Source organism: Oryctolagus cuniculus, chromosome 4, assembly GCF_051225735.1.
Source record: "Oryctolagus cuniculus isolate XC-2025 breed Fujian yellow rabbit chromosome 4, ASM5122573v1, whole genome shotgun sequence".
In the NCBI taxonomy this organism is placed as follows: domain Eukaryota; kingdom Metazoa; phylum Chordata; class Mammalia; order Lagomorpha; family Leporidae; genus Oryctolagus; species Oryctolagus cuniculus.
In genome coordinates this window covers 154,897,284-154,922,600 of record NC_142870.1, presented here as the reverse complement: position 1 = coordinate 154,922,600, position 25,317 = coordinate 154,897,284, and the positions used below count along the sequence as shown (strand labels likewise).

The 25,317-nt window shown below is 39.0% G+C and overlaps 1 protein-coding gene across 1 annotated transcript in view; it reads right to left on the bottom strand.

The window, feature by feature from the left end:
* Positions 1 to 25,317, bottom strand: part of KCNH8 (potassium voltage-gated channel subfamily H member 8) — a 449,001-nt gene that overhangs the window by 167,560 nt on the left and 256,124 nt on the right. The window contains exons 6-7 of the mRNA XM_002716200.6: positions 7,565 to 7,722; positions 156 to 363 (exon numbers count right to left, since the gene is read on the bottom strand). Coding sequence (XP_002716246.1) covers positions 156 to 363; positions 7,565 to 7,722 — 366 coding nt within the window. The remainder of the gene's footprint in view (positions 1 to 155; positions 364 to 7,564; positions 7,723 to 25,317) is intronic.

Sequence of the window (25,317 nt, the reverse complement as noted above, 5' to 3'; positions counted from 1 at the left end):
GTAATACAGTTTGAAAATAAGAAGGAATGTATTTCTAGACTAATTCTTCTCCTCATCAAAGTTCTGGACAAGCTACCTTTTCAACTTAATAGAAAACGCAGCAGTTATGAGTAGGTACAACAGGGGCAAACAGGTGCAACAGGTGTGAACCTTACCAACTTCCCACTTGAGAAGGCTGTTGTCTTCCCGCTCCATTTTCCCAATGACATACCAGATGCACGCCATCCAGTGTGCAAGCAGCGCAAACACAGACATGAGCAGAGTCAAGACGACAGTGCTGTGTTGGGAATAACGGTCCAGTTTCTGCAGGAGACGCAGAAGGCGTAGCAGCCGCACAGTCTTTAGGAGATGCACGAGAGACACCTATGACAGGAGACAGCAGCACAACTTGGCACATGTGTTAAATTCAAGCCATGACATTCTTGTTCACTTACAGCCACTCTGGAGAGTTCTTGGAATTAGGTATAAACATGCTTTCAATACTGCGGGGGTTTTTTATGCATGCTTCTTTGTTTCTAACAGAATATATCTGGGAGTGATAGGAAAAAGAGTGTAAGATAAAGGATGGCATAAAGAAGATCATTTAATTTCCTAGAGGAAAAACTTACTTTTCTTAGCTAAGATGTATCTCTTTTTCCAGACAATTCTGACTGCATAAAATTGTATATATTCTGATTCAAGCTGAATCACATCAGGGTATCAAGACTGAACTATGTCTTCACCCGATTGCACTCATTTTCTTTCAGTCCTACATCCACTTTCTTCCATAAGGTAGTTGCTTTATAACAATAATTAACACAGGTTGAAATAAATACATAGAAACAGGTAACAAACGTAGCTTAAAATTTTTTATTTGTTTATTTTATTTATTTGAAAAGCAAAGAGATGGAGAAAGAGACAGAAACACCTCTTCTATCCTTGTTCGCTTCCCAAATGTCCTTAATAGCTGGGGCTGGGCCAGGCCAAGATCAAGAGCCTGGAACTCAATGCAGGCCTCCCACAAGGGTGGCAGGGACCTGACTACTCGAGCCATCACCTGCTGACTCCAGGTGATGCATCATAAGAAAGCTAGATCCAGCACTTGAACCCCATTATTCTATGCAGTGACTTAAACACCATGCCAAACACCCACACCATTTTTTAAAAGTAGATCCATAAAATCAGTAAGTTCTGCTTGCAAGCACCAGTAACACTTCCTGCCTCATGAACTACACTTTCTTCCTTATAACACTATCAATGGACAAAGAAAACATGTGCCTGAAACTCTCTCTCAAATAAACATGAAAAACAAACGGAACAATCATTTTGGAAAATCTACATCTTGCCTTTGCTTTCATTAAAGCAATGGACTTGTTTCTGAGGGTTTATTTTGTTTCTTCCTGTGACCTAATTGAACAATGTGAGCCATTGGTGTCCACAGGATTGTCAATGTCATTATTAATAAGTGGTGCATAAAACACACACTCCACATCCTCAAAGAACCTGAGAAAGCATTCCAAAATAGAAAACACAAGAAACTAACTAATATGGAAATAGAGTTTGAGAAATTCCTTGATCTTATCTAATTTCTTTGAGGGCACCACAGAGGGGAAAGAGGTGATTAGTTGGCTGTCACTAATTATAATCTCTCCCTTACAGAACATAATCATAAGCCTTTTGGGAGTTTGCTTTGTAATTAGTCCAAGTTAGTTGACTTCTGATTCCTTGCTCTGCTAACCATTTTCCCTTAATTCCAAAGGGGGGGAAAAAAAAAACTAAAATAGTGCTTGACACACAGTAAGTGTTCAATTAGCATTTGTTAGATGAGGGAGTGGATAAATTATCAAGGTAAGAAGCATTGCAAACTCAGCCAAAAATAGATACTCCACAACATTGTGCAGCGTTTTAATCTCGTGAACTCTTCTGCACAGAAATATATATAAAAAAAGCTTGAAGGCACTGGTGGGACTTGCCAGCTGTCTGAGTTACTTTATTTATTTATTTTTTTTATTTTTTTCCTTCTTCTGTATCAGGTTTTACTTTTCTTTTTCTCACAGTCAAGTTCTCATCGACCCTTTCTCAGGCTACTGGTAAGTTGTGTGTTCACATGCCAAGATTTGGCAATCTCTGCTGTGTTCGTTAGAGGAATTGCTGGAATAGTGTTTATTTAATAGTTGGATGAATTTGATCTGCAGGTGACAACTGCAGAAGAGAAATGAAATCTGCAACAAAAGTCCCAACTGGAGGAAGACATCCGGATGTACTCACTGAGGTCATCTTCCTGTTTCCTCTGACCAGAAAGAGGATATTGTGAGGAGAATGGAACAGCCCTTACAAAACAACCAAAGTCATTTGCAAAGACAAGGGGCGTGAATCTGGATGTTCAAGATGAGGCAGTGCTGGGGCTTTTTTGGTCTCAGCTTATTTATTTATTCTTTAAATGATGCTTACTCCCATCACAGCCAACAGCTTACTACCACAAATGGGAATTTGGGCCCTCGAAGAATAGCAGAAAGAGGCATATTTGGTTTAAATAGAAATACACAATCTGAAAAAAGGGAAGAGATTATTTTTACTTTTAGGTTGTTGTCCAGAATTTGTCACTGATTAAAATTAAAAGATACTTGTCGAAAGGGGAAGTAACCACCTGGCATTTTCCCTTTTTACCAAGTGGATGTGACCACTTCTGATGGCCAACAGGATGAGAAGAAGGCGCAGGGAGGGGCGGTGGAGGAGGAAAAGGAGAGAGCAGAGAGTGACACTGAGGTCTTCCTAGATGTCAGGTTCTCAGCAAAGCATTTTATGTTACCTCCTTAGTTCAGAAAGCCAGGGTAGTTTTTACACCCAGTTTAGGCCTGTTTTGATGTTATTTTGATTCACATGGTGAATGAGAACATTGAGATGCATACCTTCTCTTTTTACTCCATCATACTTTCTATAACTGAATTCACAATTTCATTTCTTATTAGTGCCTTTCACAGTGACAGCCATGAGAGGGTTCAATAAATAAATGCGTTCACTGTATTTAAAAAAATTTCTATGTACAATTATGAGTAGAGCTAAAGCCAAAGCATGCAAAAAATACATTTCTGTGGCTATTTTACATTGTTGAATGCCATCTATGGATTCCATAATGGGGCACTCGTTAGATCTGGAAGACAGATACCTTTGGTAGCTTATTTATTTCTTTCTCTTCATTTTTAACTATTTGCAATATAACATAACTAATAAGTTATTCACAGTAACATCCATTCTCCCACGAAGGAAATGTAACACTTTGAATGAGCTTTTCTGTTCAAACAGAATGTTTCATTCTGGCCAGTTTTTTTTTTTTTTTTTAATTTGACAGAGTTATAGACAGTGATAGAGAGAGACAGAGAGAAAGGTCTTCCTTCCGTTGGTTCACCCCCCAAATGGTTGCTACGGCTGGCGCTGCACTGATCTGAAGCCAGGAGCCAGGTGATTCCTCCTGGTCTCCCATGCCGGTGCAGGGGCCCAAGCACTTGAGCTATCCTCTACTGCCTTCCCGGGCCACAGCAGAGAGCTGGACTGGAAGAGGAGCAACCGGGACTAGAACCAGTGCCCATATGGGATGCCCGCGCAACAGGCGGAGGATTAAGCAAGAGAGCCACGGCGCTGGCCCCCCTGCCCAGTTTCTTAAAGGAAGATAATAAATTTATGTGCTAATAGTTGTTAATTTATTTGAAAGACAGAATAATGGGGGGAGAGGGAGAGAGAGCAAGAGCGAGAGCGAGCAAGAGAGAGAACGATCATACATCTATCAGTTCCCTCCCCAAAAAACAACTTGGGTTAGGCCAGGATAAAACCAGGAGCCAAGAACTTGATCATGGTCTCCCATGTGGATGGCAGGGACCAAAGAATGTGGGCCATCATCTGCTGCCTCCCAGAAACATATTAGCCAGGAGTTAGATTGGAAGAGAGCAAGGTTTTGAACCCAGGCACTCTATTACTGGATGTGGGCAAACCAAGAAGGAGCTGATCCCGCTATACCACATTGCCAACCTCACATGTGTAAATTATTTGAATGATCATATGCCTAGTCTTTCTTCATTTCTTTCATTTTTTTATTCTTTTATTTTATTTTATTTTATTTTATTTTATTTTATTTTATGACAGGCAGAGTGGACAGTGAGAGAGAGACAGAGAGAAAGGTCTTCCTTTGCCGCTGGTTCACCCTCCAATGGCCGCCGCGGCCGGCGTGCTGTGGCCGGCGCACCACACTGATCCGATGGCAGGAGCCAGGTGCTTCTCCTGGTCTCCCATGGGGTGCAGGGCCCAAGCACTTGGGCCATCCTCCACTGCACTCCCTGGCCACAGCAGAGGGCTGGCCTGGAAGAGGGGCAACCGGGACAGAATCTGGCGCCCCGACCGGGACTAGAACCCGGTGTGCTGGCGCTGCAAGGCGGAGAATTAGCCTAGTGAGCCACAGTGCAGGCCCATTTCTTTCATATTATAGATGAATTTAAAATTTTTTGATTAACATGCAATAATCATACATATTCATGGGACAGTGTGATATTTCAACACATCTATACAGTGCAGTCTGATCAAATCAGGGTAACTAGCATTCAAGTTTCCTTTTCATTTCTTTATGTTTTGAGACTTCAGCAGTCTCTCTTCCAGTTCTTTATAAACGTATTATTGTACATTACAGTCATCCCCCTGTGTTGGGGAACATTAGAACTCACTTCTTCTGTCCAGCTGTTTTGGTGACTATTTTCCAAATTCCTTCCATCCCTGCCTCACCTTTCCCAGACTCTGATTCACTTCTTAAAGCTTCTCCACAAGAGAGAAAGCACGTGGTATTTGTTTTCCTGTTTCTGGCTTATTTCACTTAATACAATGACTGCCAGTTCCTTCCATTTTGCTATATATGACAAATTATCCAGTTCCTTGAAAAGCAGGAAAAAAAATCATTGATAAGAGAGATTCCTTTTTTCTCTTTTCTTTCTGACCTGGATGTTGATCTATAACTGGCATTCTTTATAAACAATTTAAATGATGAAAAATGGAGCAGGAGTCCAGTGAAAGCGTACAAGTATTTAAAACATATCAAAGCATGTTAATGATATATAATATTCAAAACACTAATGAAGGGCCGGCGCCACGGCTCACTAGGCTAATCCTCCACCTTGCGGCGCCGGCACACCGGGTTCTAGTCCCGGTCGGGGCGCCGGATTCTGTCCCCGTTGCCCCTCTTCCAGGCCAGCTCTCTGCTATGGCCAGGGAGTGCAGTGGAGGATGGCCCAGGTGCTTGGGCCCTGCACCCCATGGGAGACCAGGAAAAGCACCTGGATCCTGGCTCCTGCCATCGGATCAGCGCGGCCATTGGAGGGTGAACCAACGGCAAAGGAAGACCTTTCTCTCTCTGTCTCTCTCTCACTGTCCACTCTACCTGTCAAAAATAATAAAAAAAAAATTAAAAAAAAACCACTAATGAAAAGGCATATTATGTAAAAAATATGCATAGACTTCAGGTTTCTTGCACAACAGTAACTAATCTGGTTTTAAAGATTATTTATTTATTTGAAAAGGAGAGTGACAGAGAGAGAGCGGCAGAGAGAGAGAAAGTGCACTTCCATCTGTTGGTTCACTCCCTAAATGGCCACAATGGGTCAGGCCTAGTATAGGAAGAAGCCAGGAGTACAAAGCTCCATGCAGATCTACTAAGTATGTGGGTGCCGGGGGCCCAACCTCTTGGGCCATCCTCTCCTGCTCTCCCAGGCACATTAGAACAGGTGGGACTCAAACTGGCATTCAGATATGGTATCCCAACATTGCCCACTGCACCACAACACCAATAAACTTATCTTCTGAAAGTCCCCTTGTATATTACATGTTTTTATTATACATTTACAATCTAATTATTTGATACATATATTAGTTCAAAATTATCTAATTTGTCAGTACCCAAAGAAAAATGGAATACAAAAATTTTATTAGGATTTAATTGCAAGGTAGCCAATTAATTTAAACAAGAATTCTATCCTCCTTTAACAATTTTGCCAGGGGAATTTAGAAAGCTTATTTTAACATTTTGTGAATTATATAGTTTTAGATTTCTTTGTAATCTTAGAAAAGCCATGTTTTAAAGTCATTATACTTTCATTACAGTACACTTATCTAGACAAATTCAATGTTAAAAAGTACTTGGAAAGCCTGGATAATTATTCACTGTAGCACTGATTGATCTTGTGTGCAAGATTTTTCCCGGGAGCTTTCATCTTAGCTGAGTTATAAATCTCTTAAAGATGTTGACACTCTTAATCTCCCAACATAAAAAAAAGAACAAGAAAAGAAAAATACCATTATAGAGACAATTAACAAATTGTACAAGTCTGTATTAAAGAGTCAGGGTTAATTCTATGTTCATTTTTGAAGTAAAAAATAACTATTTGAACAGTGATCACTTTGATTAATGTTGAAAACTATACTTTTGAATTCTTAAGAAAGAATATGATTTCTGAGGGCTGCACTATGGTATAGCTGGTAAAGCTGACACTTGCAAGGCCTGCATCTCATTTGAACTCCAGTTCAAGACCCGGCTGCTCCATTTCCGATCCAGCTCTCCGCTATGGCCTGGAAATGCAGTGGAAGATGGCCCAAGTCTCTGGGCCACTGCATCTACATGGGAGACCCGGAAGAAGCTCCTGATTCCTGACTTCAGATCAGCACAGCTCTGGCCGTTTCAGTCATTTGGAGAGTGAAACAGCGGATGGAAAATCTCTCTGCCTCTGCCTCTCTGTAATTCTGCTGTTCAAATAAATAAATCTTTTTTTTTTTAAAGTATATGATTCCATACAGGGATTGTCAACTGAATAGAAAACTTGTTAAATGTAAGCTACTCTGTAGTAAATTTTTATGTGCTAATGTTTTCTAGTAGAAAATTGCATTAATGGTTCAATAATGGTCCTCCCTAAAAAATCTACATACGAAGCACATTATACTTTTAAGAACATCAAGTACTAAACAGTAAAGACAGTTACGACCACAGGTACCCATACTTTCTGCCCTGTGAGGAGACACGAGGACAGGGGGTTTACAGTAGGTGCAAACAGCTCAAATTCAAAAGAACTCTCAAGTTTTATGTTATTTATTGTGTCCTTTAGGCTTCTGCCTAGACAACATTTTTACAGGGACTTATAAATTGTGGTTTAGTTCCTTTATTTTAATTTTAGCATTCCTTCTTATCTCCACCAGTTTTTGGTTGGTTTTGCCAAATGGATAATTAAATATTTAGAAGTAGGTCATAAAAGGAGAAAAAAAACTTGTTCAAGCTCCCCATCAAACTCTTGAGGCAAATATATGTCTAGGAAATACAAAGTAATGCTTACATTTCTACAGATATTTTCCTTACCGAAAAATTTATTTGGACAGTTAGGCTTTTTAGGACAAATTCAGGCTTTTTGTACATTCTGTTTCTGGCTATTTATATAAATGGAAATGGGAAAGTACACAAAAAAGCCTGGCATCACAAATTGCCATCAACATTTAAAACCTGTAAAAATAAGCACAAGAATAAAACCAAACTTGAAGGTGAGGTGGAAGGGAGCTCTCTACTCACCACTGTGACGTTGAAAGCATATAGGAGATCGAAAGGCAGGGCGGCGATTAAATCGATGATGAACCAAGTTGTGACATAGTGGATGCAAATTGATCTTGCTTCAAAGATCACTTGGCCAGATTTGCTGACGTAAGTTGTTCGGAAATTTAAAATAATATCTGCTTGAGGAAAAAGGATGGAGGAAGAAAAGGAAAAGAAGGAGAAGATAAAGGAAGGAAAGAATAAAACGGGAAGGTGGAAGACAGAAAAGAAGGCAAGGAGGCAAGGAGAAAGGGAAGAAGAAATTTTATAAAATTAAGTAAATGGTAATGTCTGGCTATTTCAGATTGATAATCTTGAAGGACCCTCTTTCAGAGATCCAGTTAAACTCCTCAAACAAATATAGGGGAAAAGAGAAGAAAGTTATGTTTCTGAGCACTTAGTATGATCCAGACATAATATCATGCTTTACTACCATTTAAATAAATAATCATAGCAATGAAAATACTAGTCATCACTTACTAAATGCTCAGTATGTATCACACATTGCTCTATGAGGTTAGAATAGCTTATCTCACTTAATCCTCACAGTTCTGAAGTAGATAGTACAAAAGTATTTCAAAAAATTCTTTAAAAAATAAAATTAAAGAGTAAGTTTCAGAGTGGGCACTGTGGCACAATGGGTTAAGCCATCACTTAAGATCTGGCTTCTAGTTCAAGTTGTTTACTCCTCTTCCTGGCTGGTTTCCTGTTAATGCACTCTAGGAGGCAGCAGATGATAGCTCCAGTGCTCAGGCCCCTGCCACATACATGGGAGACCCAGATGGAATCCCAGGCTCCTGTCTTCCACCTGGGCCAACCCTGGCTGTTGCAGACATTTAGAGAGGGACCCAGTGGATGGAAGATTCTCTCTCTCTCTCTCTCTCTCTCTCTCTCTCATTGCTTTGCCATTCAAGTAGATGAAAATAAATAAATAATAGAGCATTAAAAAAGAAATTAGTTTATTTTGGTACAAAAATTGAATTTAAAAAGCGTGAATAATTTTTTTCATAAAAGGCATTTTTCATGAATCTTTTGAGGACCCACTCACTTGCATGGGTTTCAAAAATTTTTGAATCACAGTAAATTTTTGTTTGGTGTTGGTAATGTGCTTTTTAAATTCAAAAGTCTGACAAATAGAGACAGACAGAGATTTCCTATCTGCTTATTCCATCCCTAAATGCTTGCAATGCCTAGGACTTGGAGAGGCTGAAGCTGGGAGATAGGAAACAAATCCAGGTCTCCCACACGGCAGATAGAGATCCAACCTCCCACAGTGAACATCAGCAGGAAGTTTAAACAGGTAGTGGAGCTGGGACTTGAAACCAGGCACTCAATATGGGATGCAGGCATGCTGCCTGACATCTTAAATGCTAGGTCAAGTGCTCACCCCATAAATTTATCCTTTAATTTGATCTTTCACAACTTTTTTGAAATACTGTTATATTAATCCTATGCTAAAAGGTAGAAGCTAAATTTAAGTAAAAAAACACAACTCATCCAAGGTCATATTGCCAACAATGGCAGAGATTATCTTGAACATAGATATAATCTATAGCCTGCATTCATAACTTTATGAAATTCTACTTAATTTTATGTAAAAAAAAAAAGAGTGCCAATCTTTATGTGGATACGGAATTGACCTCTGCTATGAAGGTACTCCTGCTAACAGGACATCAGGAGTATTTTTTGGATTTCTGTTAAAATTTCCCATTTTATTTTGATGAAAAATGTAAATATTTTCAACTGTGCCCTACATTATTCTTTTATTATATATTTGTTGAGTTGTTTCAATGAGTGCCCATCAAATGACAGCCACAGCCAAATGGGTTGCCTTAAGCTCACTCCCACGCTAATGAATAAAAATCTCTGAGTCTCCCATCTTAGCTCCTGTGTTAAATATCATTAAGTCATTTTCCTTAATTTGTTTCAAGATTGAGTACAACCAGGCCACAGGGAATTTCAGGATTGACGCACATATGCGATCACATAAGGGTGATAATTTTTGAGCATTTCATGGACTGGTGACTGGTGAGCATTTCACGGACGGGTGACTCCATCAGAAATAGATCTCTCCGTGGAACTTTATTTTGAGGGAATGCCACGTTTCAGTTATTTACAGAGCAATATGGAAATAAGTATCTCAGCCAACCAGACAAGGTATTCGAAGTGTTAAATGAAACCAGGGCTGACCTCTGAAATGCATAATTATCAGATAAGTGAGAGTCCTCCATACCGCTAAGGTAAAGCATTGAAAATAGGTAAACAGTATTGTACAACATTATTTGTTGATATTGTAATAAGGACGGTGATGACAATAAAAATCTTTCATAATAATACTCTCTTCTTATGAATCATTTTTATTTTTCACATCATGTTCACATTTGTGGATGGCATAATTCTAAAATTACTCCCGAGAACCTCATATGATCTCTTTTGCGAAGATGGAACATGTGAACATATTGAGATATTAAATTGTGATCAGATTGCATTACATGGCAAAAGACAGGTCATCTTGGGGGTCCTGATCCAAACAAGCAAGCGCTTTAAAAGTAGAGAGTTTTCTTTGGCTGGTGACAGGGGATTGAAAGAAAGCAAATGCCATCTTATGGGCAGAGCCACACGACTGGGAACAGCTAAGGGCAACCTCTGGCTGACATCTTGTGAGAAAATGGAGCCAGTGGTCCTACAAACACAAGGAAATAAATTCCTCCAAAAACCATGTGGGCTTGGAGAAAGACCTAGAAGTCCAGAGAGCAAGGTGCTTCAGCTGATACCTTGATTTTAGTCTGAGTCTCAGAAGAGCCTGGCTAACCGTATCTGGATTTCTGACAGCTAGAAGCTATAAGATAGTAAAGTGTTGTGGTAATTTGATATGCAGTGCTAAAAAATAATATAACATTTATTCTGTTATTTGATTCTCATTAGAGCTTTGTGAGGTGAGCTAATGGGAATTATGACAAAACCAGATTTTACTACATTGTGATAGATAACACATGTGTTCTTTGTATGTAGCCTAGGATGATTCTAATTTATAATCATTGTCTTTCTGTTTTCTCACAGCAACGTCAAGAAGTTGGCACTTTTTTTCTTTTTATTTTTTTAAATTTATTTGACAGGTAGAGTTATAGACAGTAAGAGAGAGAGAGAGAGAGAAAGGTCTTCTTTCCGTTGGTTCACCCCCAAATGACCACTACAGCCGGAGTTGCACCGATCCAAAGCCAGGAGCCAGGTGCTTCCTCCTGGTCTCCCATGCGGGTGCAGGGCCCAAGCACCTGGGCCATTCTCCACTGCCTTCCTGGGCCACAGCAGGAGCTGGACTGGAAGAGGAACAGTCAGGACTAGAACTGGCGCCCATATGGGATGCCGGCTCCGCAGGTGGAGGATTAGCCAAGTGAGCCATGGCGCCAGCCCCAAGAAGTTGGCACTTTTATCATCTCCTTTTACAGATGGTGAAGTTGAGGTGTAAGAGAGGTCAACGTCACACAGACGGTGAAACTATTGCACAGGATTCAAACCCTCAGTCAGTTACTGGAAAAGCAATATCCAAACCTAACTCCCCTGAGATGCATTTCAGTGCTGGGGGTTTGGGCTCCTCAAAGAGAGAGAGACCAGTCACATCACAGGTCTTAAAACAAGTTTTGGGTGGTCCCAAAAGAAAATTGTTCTAGTCTACTGAAACGAAAGTAATTGTTCTAGTCTACGGAGAATGATCTAACTTGAGCCAAGTCCTTATGTCAGTTATAAAATTGGAGACAAGTTCCTTGCATATTTACTAACTTCACCAGGCCTACCACAAACTTCACAGAAAACTCACTGCTGCCATTCACATAGATACCTGAGGCACTTCCAGGCATGGAAGAAGGAATTAATAGCCTTTGCACCTGATTGATAAAGCAAACATAGAGCTTTGTGGTGAATTACGTGACCGACTGAAGAACAAAATAGAAGTTCAGACTTCTGAATAGAATAAGTATTTTCTTGGATAAGTCACTACAGAATATTAGTTTAGACAGCCTTTTAAAAAACCAGTTTGTTATTCAATTGAGTAAATTAGATGAAAAGAGATATACTAATTTTAGGCTTAAAGTGATGCAATATAATAATTTTACATACAAACAGAAAAATTTATATATACAAATATATTTTTAAAATACTTGAATATTTTAAAATTATATTAGTATAACATTCTTAACCATTGGTTAGACAAAGGTATAAAATAATTTTTTTTAAAACTGTATTCACAGTAAAACTAGTGCACAGACATTTCTTTCTTTTTTCTTTTGTTTTCTTTATTGTTGTTGTTAAATTGTAACTCCCACATACAAGGAAGAACATGTGGTATTTATCTTTCTGAATCCACATTATTTCACTCAACATGATGTTCCCTAGTTGCATTCATTTTGCTGTAGATGATAGAATTTCATTTTTTATAGCTGAGTAATATTCCATTGTGTATGTATACTACATTTTCTTTATCCACTCATTTGAATGTTATACTATTATAGTTTTAATGTTCTAAAATAACTTTAAAATTTACTGTGTATGAATGAAACTGTCATTTTCCTTTCAATTATTGTTTATAGTTGTCTGTATTCCCATTAAACTAGGGTCTTTGCTTGTTAAAATTCTTATATGGTTAAGAAAAGATATCAATTGCACTCATATAGATCACATTTTTTGTTCTGTATATAACAGCTGTAAATCAAACATATAGTATCTGTCTTTAAAAGCAAGTCTCAGTGCTATGGCAGAGCTTTAGCCATCAATATAATAGTGATAAAACAAAGAATATATGAAGAGTCATATGCTTCTGTAATTAAAATGTTGTAATTTGATGCAGTTGAGATTATGTATGCCTGAGGGATTCCTAAACCAGTGTCATGTACATCTAGGTTAGTATCAAATATTCAATAGGGATATTTTTACACTCAAAAAGTAAAATAAAATAGTTGTATAGTTTTAGATTTATTTTTAGGGGAAATACACAAACATATGCAAACATACTGATATATATCTTTATATAAGTATAAATATATCTATATCTATATATATCTATATTTATATAAATATATTTATATATATAAATATATATCTATATTTATATAAATATGTATATATATAATTCCAAAATTTTCAGCACTGTGATATAATTATTGTACAATAATTTGGGGTTGGTGCTGTGGCATAGTAGGCTGAGCCTCCATCTGTTGCGCTGGCATCCCATTTGGGCACAAATTCTTGTTGTCCTGGTTGCTCCTCTTCCAGTGTTGCTGTGGGAAGACAGTGGAAGATGCCTCAAGTGCTCGGGCCCCGGCACCCAACATGTGAGACCTGAAAAGAAGCTCCAGCGCTGGCTGTTGCAGCCATTTGGGGAGAGAATCAGCAGATGGAAGATCTCTCTCTCTCTCTCTGCCTCTCCCTCTCACTCTCTGAAACTCTGTTTCCCAGTTGCTCCTCTTCTGATCCAGCTCTCTGCTTACGGCCTGGGAAAGTAGTGGAAGGCGGCTCAAGTGCTTGGGGCCCTGCACCCATGTGGGAGACCTGGAAGAAGCTGCTGGCTCCTGGCTTTGTATCAGTCCGGCTCCTGCCATTATGGCCATTTGGGGAGTGAAACAGTGGATGGAAGACCTTTCTGTCTCTCCCTCTCTCTGTCTACATCTCTCTCTGTCTCAAATAAATAAATAAATAAAATATTTTTTAAAAAGAAAATTAAACAGAATTAAATGTAGGGAAATGAACTTTGTGGAAATATGGGGTCTACACTTTTGTTCAGAGATAGCTGGGAAATCACTCTGTTAAAACACCTGTCTACTGAAAAGGATGTGGTGATGTTGTTTGTGAACCACGTTTGTAAATATTCCCTTAAACAGAAGGGATGAGATGCAAGAGTGAGGGAACCACAGGATAAAATAAGATGGTGATGAAGAAGAAAAGAACTTTCTAGATCTGGTGTCCATGGTGAAAGAATCAGAGTGAAGTGCGGCTGCCCAAGCAGTGGCCTCTGCCACTCTTCCCCTCATGGAAGTCTCTCTTCCTGTAAGATTTTTGTGTTTGACTAATGAGATCAGTGACTCCGTCAAACCTTGTAGCATGAATGTGGTCTTCTCCAGACATCCACAACCCACCTGAAGGGCAGCAGTTACACTTTCACTCTGAGACATGAAGAAATCATCAGTCAACCTCATCTTGAAAACCTCATGGAAGCGAATTCAGTAATACCCAGATTTTATATGTAAAGTGTCTTGATTCCATTGATTATTAATGTTCATAAGCATAAACCACACACACACAGCTTTGATCAAGAACAATATTTCAACATTCATAGTAAATTAATTCAAAAGGGTTCATCACCTAGAAATCTTAATGTATCTTTGTACTTGTGTGTGCTGAAACCATCCATTGAGACACATAGTATTGGTATCGTGTGTAATGAGTATTTGACGGCAATACAGAATTACCATACACACTCTATATGGTTTCTCAAATCTGCAGAAAACTGATCATAATATACTCCACCAAAATGAAGTAGAATGTAATTCAGTTCTGATTTTTCTAATTACTTTGGAGGATCATCAATTTGCCTCATTGTATTTCAGTTTTACACAGCGTGATTCAAAATAAGACAAATAATAGGAAGATAACTGTGTGCTTATTCTGTTTTCATATTGTTAAGACTTCTAAAAAATGAATGTTTCATTTCTCATCCACACTAAAAAGCAATGAGACTAACTGCATTTTTTTCTGCTGCAATTTCCTCAAGAACTGTGTAATTAGAAGTACCAAAAAAAAAGAACCCACAAGTTAAATTCGATATGGCATAAATTAGACTTTTTTTCTTTATTAGCATGCATACCAGATGGGAAAAATTTTAAAATCATATTGCCTTATTTGCTAAAAAGCAAATTAAGCTATAATGATGTGCACAAGAGCATATGTACCACATACAAATAATTAATATCTCAATTTAGCCTTTTCTTTAAAAATTAATTAATGTATTATAGCGTGGGTGGAGAGATATTTAACTAAACCAGTTGCCAACCAATATTCTAAAGAAATTCTCTTTTCATTACTTGTGAGATGCTGCTTTGAACACAGTATGCAGTCATAGCAAATTTGAGCTAGAAGTTGCAGGCCAAATGAATAGAGAGGTGATTAAAAAAGAGGCCTGAAAAATAATGATCCTAAGAATGATTGCTAGTGATTGCCAGTATTAGTGAATCTAGATTTTCTAATCACTCAGTCCTTGCTCATCTTGTCATCATTTGTCCTTTTCACTTACCTTAAAGTGAAAGACATGGAAGAGAAAGAGGTGGACCCAATGACAGAATGAAAGAACAACTTCATTTGGAAGAGAAGGTGAGGCTGAAGAGGGGCGACAAAGCAGGTTGAGGCATGGTTGATGGTTGGATTGGCTTCAGTTTTACATCGGTGGGGCAATGGCATTGTGGTGGACTCATAGTCAACCAGATTAACTTCACCTAGACCCATACCTAAGTGAAGTGACTTAGAAGTCCTCCAGCCTCTTGTCTATACTAAGGGAGGAATCCTATCATTTCAACTTTGTTAAGAATATGGTCAGCCATCCAGTGAGTGCTTCCAGTAACACTGAGCCCTCCGCTCTGTGAGTGGCATATCAATTGGACATGTTCATTTTTAAGTAGTTCTTCCTTTCTTCCAATAGTTGCATTCCTCTTTGTAACTCCCTCCCTTTGGTCAGTTTTGTTCCTGGCAACAAATGTAACATACTGCCTTTTCCCACCCCAAATCCTTTTCCATAAATATTCAAGATTAGTCAACAAGTTTCACAAATTGACAGATCTTCATTGCTTTTGACTGTCTCTTGCTAGTATGTTTTTCCTGATTGCCCTGATGATATTCTCTAGTTTGTTGGTTTTCAAAACAAATCTCATGGGATAAACGGCTTGGGTGTTAGCAGTCTCCTCCTCCACCCACCGTTTCCTCTTCCCAAGTGGGACTTTATTCATTTTACACCTGAGCTTTCTCATTGATCTTTATTTTGAAAAGGGATTTTCAAATTTTAATGTAATAAATAAAACGGAAAGAAAGCCCCTCTTGTAGTTGATCACTGTCCTTTTTCATGTAAAATTCTTAGAATTAAATTTACTGCCCCAGACACACCGTTCAATATGGGAGATATTAGCAAACATGCACACTACCATGCAGCAATGTTTTCAGCATTCTTGTTACTCCACATTTGATGATACCAGGCTGTAAAAGTTTTGTCAATTTGTTGGGAGTATAATTCTAGTAATGCATTGAGAACTGCCTCTTTCTAGTCATTCAGCCTTAGTAAGTTAGATTCTTTTAAAATGCTGTTACTATTTACTGAAATGAACTTCTACTAACTTGAATTCCAAAATGTTATTGTTTTAAATATATATTTACTCCTAATAAACTGAACATATTCTAATTAGAAGAGCCAAGTATAGCTATATCACATTTTCAATTTACTTAACCACTGTAAAAGAACTGCAGCTGGGCCAGCGCCGCGGCTCACTAGGCTAATCCTCCGCCTTGCGGCGCGGGCACACCAGGTTCTAGTCCTGGTCAGGGCGCCGGATTCTGTCCCCGTTGCCCCTCTTCCAGGCTAGCTCTCTGCTGTGGCCTGGGAGTGCAGTGGAGGATGGCCCAAGTCCTTGGGTCCTGCACCCCATGGGAGACCAGGAGAAACACCTGGCTCCTGCCATTGGATCAGTGCGGTGTGCCAGCTGCAGCGCGCCGGCCATGGCGGCCATTGGAGGGTGAACCAGCGGCAAAGGAAGACCTTTCTCTCTGTCTCTCTCTCTCACTGTCCACTCTGCCTGTCAAAAACAAAACAAAACAAACAAACAAAAAAAGCAAAACTGCAGCTGTATCCATGCTCTTTGTTCTTTACAGAGCCTTTGACATTCAATGGTAGAAAAGGTATCCAAATGAAGCACTTCTTTCCCTAATAATTATGGGCTTCCATGTTTTTATTTCCTGAGATCATTCCACCTTTAGATACATAGTTAGCAGCATCTTGTATACATGCTGGTGGGTCAAAAGACATGGTAGACACTCCCAGTAGATCTCTATCAAAATTTTCCACTTGGCTATATTATTAATTATTCGCATTACATTGACATCATATATGTTTACCATATCAAAGATTTCCATGTAAGGTGAACACTAGCATGCATTAAGACTACCTATTTTGGTTCTCCATAAGTTAATCACTTTTTAATTATGTATTAAAATCAAGTTCCAAACTGGAACTTGAACTTTGGATTTGTGGAGACATTTTTAACACAAATAATGATTAATTCTAAACTTACTGAAAGTCTGGATATAAGCACATTTAACTTGATTACAGAGTTTTGACAAACTTAATCTGTCTATTGATTGACATGAATCCAATTACTGAATCATCAAGTCTATTTATATTTCACTTTAATAGAGATTAGCAAAAAGATGGTACTGTTTCACATTCTTATATACACAGTATGAAATTTCAGATGTTCCATATCTTTCACAATCCTTGGTAATTTCTAAGTTTTTCCTTTTTATGAATTTTAGCTATTGTTAGTTATGAAATTATTCTCATTTTCCTAATGTTTAATGACATTAAACACAAATTAATTGACTGCACATTTATTTATATATCTTCTTTCATGAAAGTCTGATTCATGACATTTGTCTATGAAAATCTCCAATATCATTAAAATCTTTCACTTTGAAGTCTTCTAAGAGTTTGATTATGTAACTATCCCATTTTGTCTATAAATTACCTGCAATTGATTTTGTACATGGTGTGGAGCAAGAATCAAAATTTATGTTTTCCAGATGGATATCAAATTGATGCAACACCATTAGTGAAAATATCATTTCCCTAAAGCATTGCAGTTCCATTTTAGTCATAAATCAGGTGATTATGTACGTGTAGATCTGTTTATGGTCTCTGTAATGTGTTCCAATTGCTTATTTGTCAGATACCAGTTTTTCCACTTCCCCAGCACAGTCAGAAACAGATATGTCCAAGCTATTTCCAAGGATGCTGAAGATCATTTAAATTATGATTAATATATTTGACTTTTGAGGCCAAATTTAAGTATATTTTCACAAATAGAAAGCATTCCATTAAAAATGAAACAGAAGAAAACACTGATTATTTGAAATAAAAGAACCATACTCAATTAAGAGAAATATAGTTTTTCACATATTTCGTGTTTTTTTACGAATGTGGTCAGTAGAAAATGTTCACATTTTTGTGTTATGACTGGAAGTGCACTTATAATTGTAGGTTTAATAATTCAATCTATAATAATATATCAATAATATATCTATTTAATATCTAATATCAATATATACCTATAATATATATAATATATCAATAAGATATCAATAAGATGAAAAATTCAAGTATATTAAATCACACCCATCTAATATATCTATAATAATATATCAATAAGATACCAATAAGATAAAAATACAATTATATTAAGTCAAACCCATCTGATTCCAGTAATGTATTAGTAGGATTAAGCAACAAAGCCAGAGTTGGGGCACAAAGTGTTTCTTTGCTCTAGTTGTGCTATCATCCAGGGCACTGAAACCAGAAAGCAAGTTGAAAAGCAAAATAGTGTCCATATTTTATTAATTCTTCCTCAGAGTTGTTGAGTAGAGAGTATCCTGATAACATATGGTATGATCATCTATCTCACAACGTACCCCATATTCTCTTTGAGTTGAATGATGGGGAAATTATCTTTAATATTTAAAATTTCTCTCGCTTTTCTTTTCCATCCTTCCTTTAATCTTAAAATACTGTAGGGCAACATTAGTATGTAATGTGAGAAACAGTGGCAAAAAAATAGCTGTCCACCAAGCTCACACTCTTCCTTTTCCCGAATAAACAGATTGTAGCAGGGATGATAATCTCCAGCCCCCTTAAAGCCATGATGGTCACAGGAATAGGCCCTAGCAATGAAAGTAATGTGTGCAAATTTTGTGATCTGCTCATAAAATTGTGCACAGTTTCTCTTCTCTGCTCATTAGCTTTTGTTTCTGTTGGTTTAAATACAGATGGATGGAGTAACTATAGAAGCCACTGCTTAAAATTGTATAGCAATTAGCAGTCCCCAAATGATTGCCCAAGAGAACCCCCCTACACACACACACACACACACACAAAACCTTCTCTGTATCAGCCTTTAATACACTCTACAGAACAGCAGAACATGAAATTAAAGATAAATAAATTCCTGTATCTCATAAACCATTGAATTATGGTTATAACTCTTGTTAAAATGTCTTATTGACATTAATACACAAAATAAAATCCACTGCCTTATTTCTTCCATGTGGATTTTAACAATTCCTAGCCCTGTGAGATTAGTATTTTGGTGATTGGTTTCAACAGGCCAGTCAAAACACGTCCTTTCATCATTATGAACAAGGGAGTCACCTAATTCTCCAGCTTTTACCAAAGATGGCAGCCTTCCTAGTAGTGTTCCCTTTGCAATATCTAGAGAAATACTGATCAGTATCAACTCAGCAAACATCATTGCTATAGCCATTCCTGTGTGTTGAAACTCCTGATGTTGCTTGTAAATGCCAGGGTATTAACAGGATCAGTTAGTGTGATACACACACAGAGAGAGAGAGAGAGAAAGAAAGAAAGAAAGAAAGAAAGAAAGAAAGAAAGAAAGAAAGAAAGAAAGAAAGAAAGAAAGAAAGAAAGAAAGAAGAGAGAGAGAGACATCTTTGAATTTCAGATAAAGAAGGTATGGTAATTCAGGATAGACATAAACCTTTTATTGTCTAGCCATCCTTGGACTTTAAGTCTCTCAGAACACATCCAGATTACTTGAAGGTGGTCATCTATCTTCACCTCCCCAATAAATGTGCACAAATCCAACCAATGGTCTGATCAGGAACTGAAAATATGTGGGTGCAGGTATGTGTGTATGTTTGTATGAATCCTGATGTGATTGTGCACTATATAGAGGAGACATGTTTCAGCATCACAAACATGAAATACTATATGCTCATCTGCCTCCTTACCACTGATATCTTTTGTTTTCACTATTTTTAAGGGTTTATTTATTTATTTGAAAGTCAGAGTTAGAAACATAGAGATATTGTACATCCACTGATGTACTCCCCAGGTGGCTGAAACAGCCAGGGCTGGGCCAGACAAAATTCAGGAGCCAGGGGTTTCCTCCAGGTCTCCCAGATAGGTGGTAGGGCCCCAAACACTTGGGCCATCTTCTGCTGCTTTTCATAGGCCATTATCTGGGAGCTGGGTTGGAAGTGGAACAGCCAGGACATGAGATGGCATCTATGTCAGATGCCAGCATTGCATGCTACAACTTTGCCTGCTACAATACAATTTACAACAACAACAAAAAAACCCTGCTAACTGCTACAGCTGTTAACCTCCCCATAGTTTCTCCTGGGAAGGGGGAACAGCAAATGGGGTGGGGGAGAGGGGAAGGGAGAGAGAGAACATGTGATTTAGTGGGGAAGGTAATGAGTTTCCCACCTGTGATATCTGAAGTAGCTGCATTTCATTGGAATGCTATCCTATAGGTTGTTGAATTCACACATGTGAATTTAGGGAAGTAATCAGGCTCAGGGTATAGTTTTGGGAACCATTAACCTTACATCAAAGGGATATAATATATTCTAGACTTTCATTACACTCTAGACTTTTAAAAAATTGTTTATTTATTTATTTTTTTTTTTTGACAGGCAGAGTGGACAGTGAGAGAGAGAGAGACAGAGAGAAAGGTCTTCCTTTGCCGTTGGTTCACCCTCCGATGGCCGCCACGGCCCGCGCGCTGCGGCCGGCGCACCGCGCTGATCTGATGGCAGGAGCCAGGAGCCAGGTGCTTTTCCTGGTCTCCCATGGGGTGCAGGGCCCAAGCACCTGGGCCATCCTCCACTGCACTCCCTGGCCACAGCAGAGGGCTGGCCTGGAAGAGGGGCAACCGGGACAGAATCCGGCGCCCCAACCGGGACTAGAACCCGGTGTGCCGGCGCCGCTAGGCGGAGGATTAGCCTAGTGAGCTGCGGCGCCGGCCAAAAAATTGTTTATTTACAGTGACAGAGAGAGGGACAGAAAGAAAAAGAGAGAGAGAGATATTCCATCTAATGGATCCCTCCCCAAATGGCCACAATGGCTGGGGCTGATGATGCCAGGAGCCTGGAACTCCACCTGAGTCTCCCACATGGGTGGCAGGGGCCCAACTATTTGCACCATCATCTACTGACTTCCCAGTTCATTAGCAGGGCATTGAGTCAGAAGTGGAGCATCTGGGACTGAAATATGCACTTCAGAATGGGAGGCTGGCATTGTAGACAGTGGCTGAACCAGCTGTGCTACAGTGTCAGCCCCCACACCCTAGACTTTAATATCTGTTAATTCTTACATAGCAAGGAACATTCTATCTGTCTCCATGCACCTACTCTATGGTTATCAATCTAATTTCATGCCTTGAGCGTGTATCCATAGCATAAATTTTTATATTGTTAAATGAAAGAATCAGTGATTTTCTTCATTATTTGTTTCACAACAAAGTGAATGAGAACTACTTCTTGCTTGGTTTTCTAGTTGTTTGTTTCACTCCAGTGCACTTTGAGTGTTACCACCTGTCTCACTGTACTTTTCAGGTTATCCAGTGGAAATTAAAAAGCTTGAGGTTTCCCCAGAGGAATACAACAAAAGTTATTGATTTCTGTGGAAACCACACTACTACTCATGCTGTGGACACAAAATTAGAACTTTTAAAATATTTACACATCCTTTGTATTTTATTCCTTAAAATGGTAATTTTAGTTCAACTAAATGTAGGAATAAGGTAAAATGTCATAATCCACTAGGATAATCACTGGCTTTAAAATAAAATATAACTGGGTCCTAATTCCGACTCTCCCACTAAGTTGCAGTGCTTCCATTGGGAAATTTATTACCTTTCCTAGAGTTCAATCTCTACTTCAGTAAAATTAAACTGCTGCTGATTTCCCTTCTTATATTTACTCAACTAGCAATTATTGAGCATGTCAATGTACATGGATTGGTTAGATTCTCAGAGTACAAAGATGGATAATGCTCTGTTCATACATTCAAAGACAGTAAGGGTTAGTAGGGGATATGGGTGATTTTAATAGGACATTATAAAATCATGTGATGAGTGCTCTAAGAACACCAAGAATGAATAAATGACACAGCTATAGCAGGTGAGGCTTGAAACAGACAGGTAGAAGATAACAGTGAACTGTGTCCTAATGAGTGGATAAGAGTTAGCAAGGTAAAGAGGAAGAGGGTAGAGACACACATATGCATTTATTTAAAGCTCAAGAATAGGAAATGACTGAGAGTTTTTCAGAACAGATGTAACATGCTCAGATGTCACTTTAATTTTATTTTTATTTTTTTATTTTTTTTGACAGGCAGAGTTAGAGAGAGAGACAGAGAGAAAGGTCTTCCTTCCGTTGGTTCACCTCTCAAATGGCCACTATGGCCAGTGCCAATATGAAGCCAGGAGCCAGGTGCTTCCTCCTGGTCTCCCATGTGGGTGCAGGGCCCAAGCACTTGGGCCATCCTCCACTGCACTCCCAGGCCACAGCAGAGAGCTGGACTGGAAGAGGAGCAACCGAGACAGAATCCAGTGCCCCAACTGGGACTAGAACCCGGGGTGCCGGTGCTGCAGGCGGAGGATTAGCCAAATGAGCCGCGGCACTGGCCCCAGATGTCACTTTATTAAAACAACAATGATAATGAAAACAACAAAAATCAGACTATAGCACAGTAAATGGATCCCAAGAATGTAGGCAGAGAAGTCTGGGCTTGTGGTAAGCAGCCAGAGCTGATGGTGACCAGAACTAAAGTTGTAGCAGCAGGAATGAGAAGGGAGAACTAGGAGGAAGACCTTAGAGGAATGTGAGTTTGATTTAACCTACAGATGGGAGAGTGATGAAAGTGAGAGGAAGGGAGGAGAGCGGGGATGGGGTGGGGAGGGAGAGAGAGAACATGTGATTTAGTGGGGGAGGTAATTAGTTTCCCACCTGTGATATCTGAAGTAGCTGCATTTCATTGGAATGCTATCCTATACGTTGTTGAATTCACACATGTGAATTTAGGGAAGTAATCAGGCTGAGGATATTGTTTTGGGAACCCCTAACGTTAAGACAACAGGTGGTGATGCAATCACACTCGTGGTGAATGTGTGATACAGCAGAGAAAGGGGAGAGACCCAAGGTTAGGACCCAGCAGGAGGAATTGACTGAAGGTACAGGGAAAGGGAGAAGAGTTCATGAAAGAGATTGAATAGAATCCTGGCAGGAAAAAGGAACACAGCACACACTAGAAATCCAGGAAGACAATGGAATCACTACCATCAATGTGGAAAGAACACTAGTTGGACAAAGTCTAGCAAGCACCATTTGACAAAGAAGAGGCTCTGACTGAAAAACTCTTCCATAGCCCTTTTTACAATCACTAAGTAAAATAATAAATATAAAACTATTAATCTTAGATGTACTGTTCAAAGTTGTCAGCTTACATTTCATTTTCCTTATGTCATTTCTCTAAAGAGTGATTTAAACTCTGAGCTTTAGTTTCTTCATACACAAACTGGGATACATATTGTTGTGCAATTTAGCTTTTTAATTATGCTCTAATATATAAGGTCCTCCTTAAAATTTTTGAGAGGGGAAGAGGGCATTTAGTCTAGAGGTTAAGATGCCCACATCCTACATGAGAGTGCCTAAGTTTTATTCCAAGTTCCACTCTTGACCCCAGCTTCCTGCCAATGCAGACTCTGGGAGGCAGTGGTGATGACTCAATAAATGAGCACTTGCCACCCACATGGGAGACCTGGATTGTGTTCCTGGCTCTTGGTTTCAGCCCAGTCAAGGGCTTACTGCAGTCTTTTGGGTAGTGAAGTAACTTAAAGGAACTCTCTCTGTCTCTTGCTGTATGTCTTTCTGCTCTTCATGTAAATAAAGATTTAAAAACATTTTGAGATAGGCAAACAAGAATGTAATTAGTCAGTGATAATTTAAGTAAATATATTTTAAATATTTAATATTTTATAGCTATATAATACTACTAGTTTTGAAAATTAGTCTTTACATCTTAGATTTTTCTTGGTAAGCCCATCAGTTTTATCTAGGCTAATGTTTAATTTAGCCCAAAATGAGTAACAATTTTATTTATTCTTGCAATTGATTCCTAGACATACTCACTTTCAAATGTTAAACACAAATTTATGGAATAGCTACTATGCACCAAGCACCAGGACTCCAATACATTACAGCTCAATCTTTCTTCTAAGAATAAAATATTTATCCAAAGACCCTGTTTGTGGAAGGTCTCTGGAAATAGCAGGCTCCACAATGAAGTCCTTCTGCTGGTATGGCTGTGATTAGACAGGATTATCAATGAGTGGGTAACCACAAGCTCAGCTTCTTTCTTGTTCGTCCATAGCTAAGCTTCTCCTCATTGCGAGTGCTCAGGGTCAGGGGCTCTCACCCCACTTTCCTGTACACCTTCATTTTCCACTCAAGCCTACATTCTGTGGCTAATATAAACCAGCTACACACCTATTTCAAAATACACAACCAATATCATCCTTGAAGTCGTGGAGTCTTAGCTGCTAAGGACAAGGTTGATGCCACTATTCTACTCTCTGACAAGAGTTTTCTACATTTATGCAAATCTCCTATCATTGTAGAAGTTATTTTGTCTGTTTAACCGTTGTATAAGTTTTTGAACATGGAGAGAAATCTTCAGTTTCTTTAGTACTCTTTTCATCTCTCGAAGTGTTGTGTCATATCAGACCTTATGATTAAATTATGCAATAAAAAGTAATGATGATTAGTTAATTGATAAGAAAATGCTTTCCTAAATAAAATTTTTCTTAAATTTTTACTTTTTGGTTGCCTAGTGGCTAGAGTGTCCATCTGAGCTAAGGCTATAGAACATCCTTGCCTTTGTGTGTTTCCCTAGGTCTGCTTCTTTGTTGGGCATTCAGAGACGCTGGCACCCAGCATGTAAAGATGTTGGGCTCATTCCATGTTTACCCTACACTCCATCTAGGGGAGCTTGCCAAGCTCTTAGGGTTTTTGCAAGGTTCTGGGTAAGGTGCTAAAAGCTGCAGGATTTCCTAAGATACCTGCCATTTACTTAATCATGCTAAGCATTAGGAACTCTAAAGAGGGCTACACTATTTAAAAATGGGTGGTTGTTCTGGGGCCGGCACAGTGGCGCAGCAGGTTAAAGCCCTGGCCTGAAGCGCTGGCATCCCATTTGGGCGCCAGTTCTAGTCCTGGCTGCTCCTCCTCTGATCCAGCTCTCTGCTATGGCCTGGGAAAGCAGTAGAAGATGGCCCAAGTGCTTGGGCCCCTGCACCACCCATGTGGGAGACGTGGAAGAAGCTCCTGGCTCATGGCTTTGGATCAGCGCAGTTCTGGCCGTTGTGGCCATATGGGGAGTGAACTAGGAGATGGAAGACCTTTCTCTCTCTCTCCCTCTCACTGTTTGTATCTCTACCTCTCAAATAAATAAATAAATCTTTAAAAAAAATAGTTGATTGTGGGGCCACCTGAAGAAAACACATAGGCCTGCATTTGGAAATGAGGCTGTTGTTCACCTTAATACTTTTCCTATTTTATCTGAATTATGCTAGTCAGCAAACATTAATTTAGTTTCTACTGTGGGTCAGATACTGTGCATTAGTGGCGCA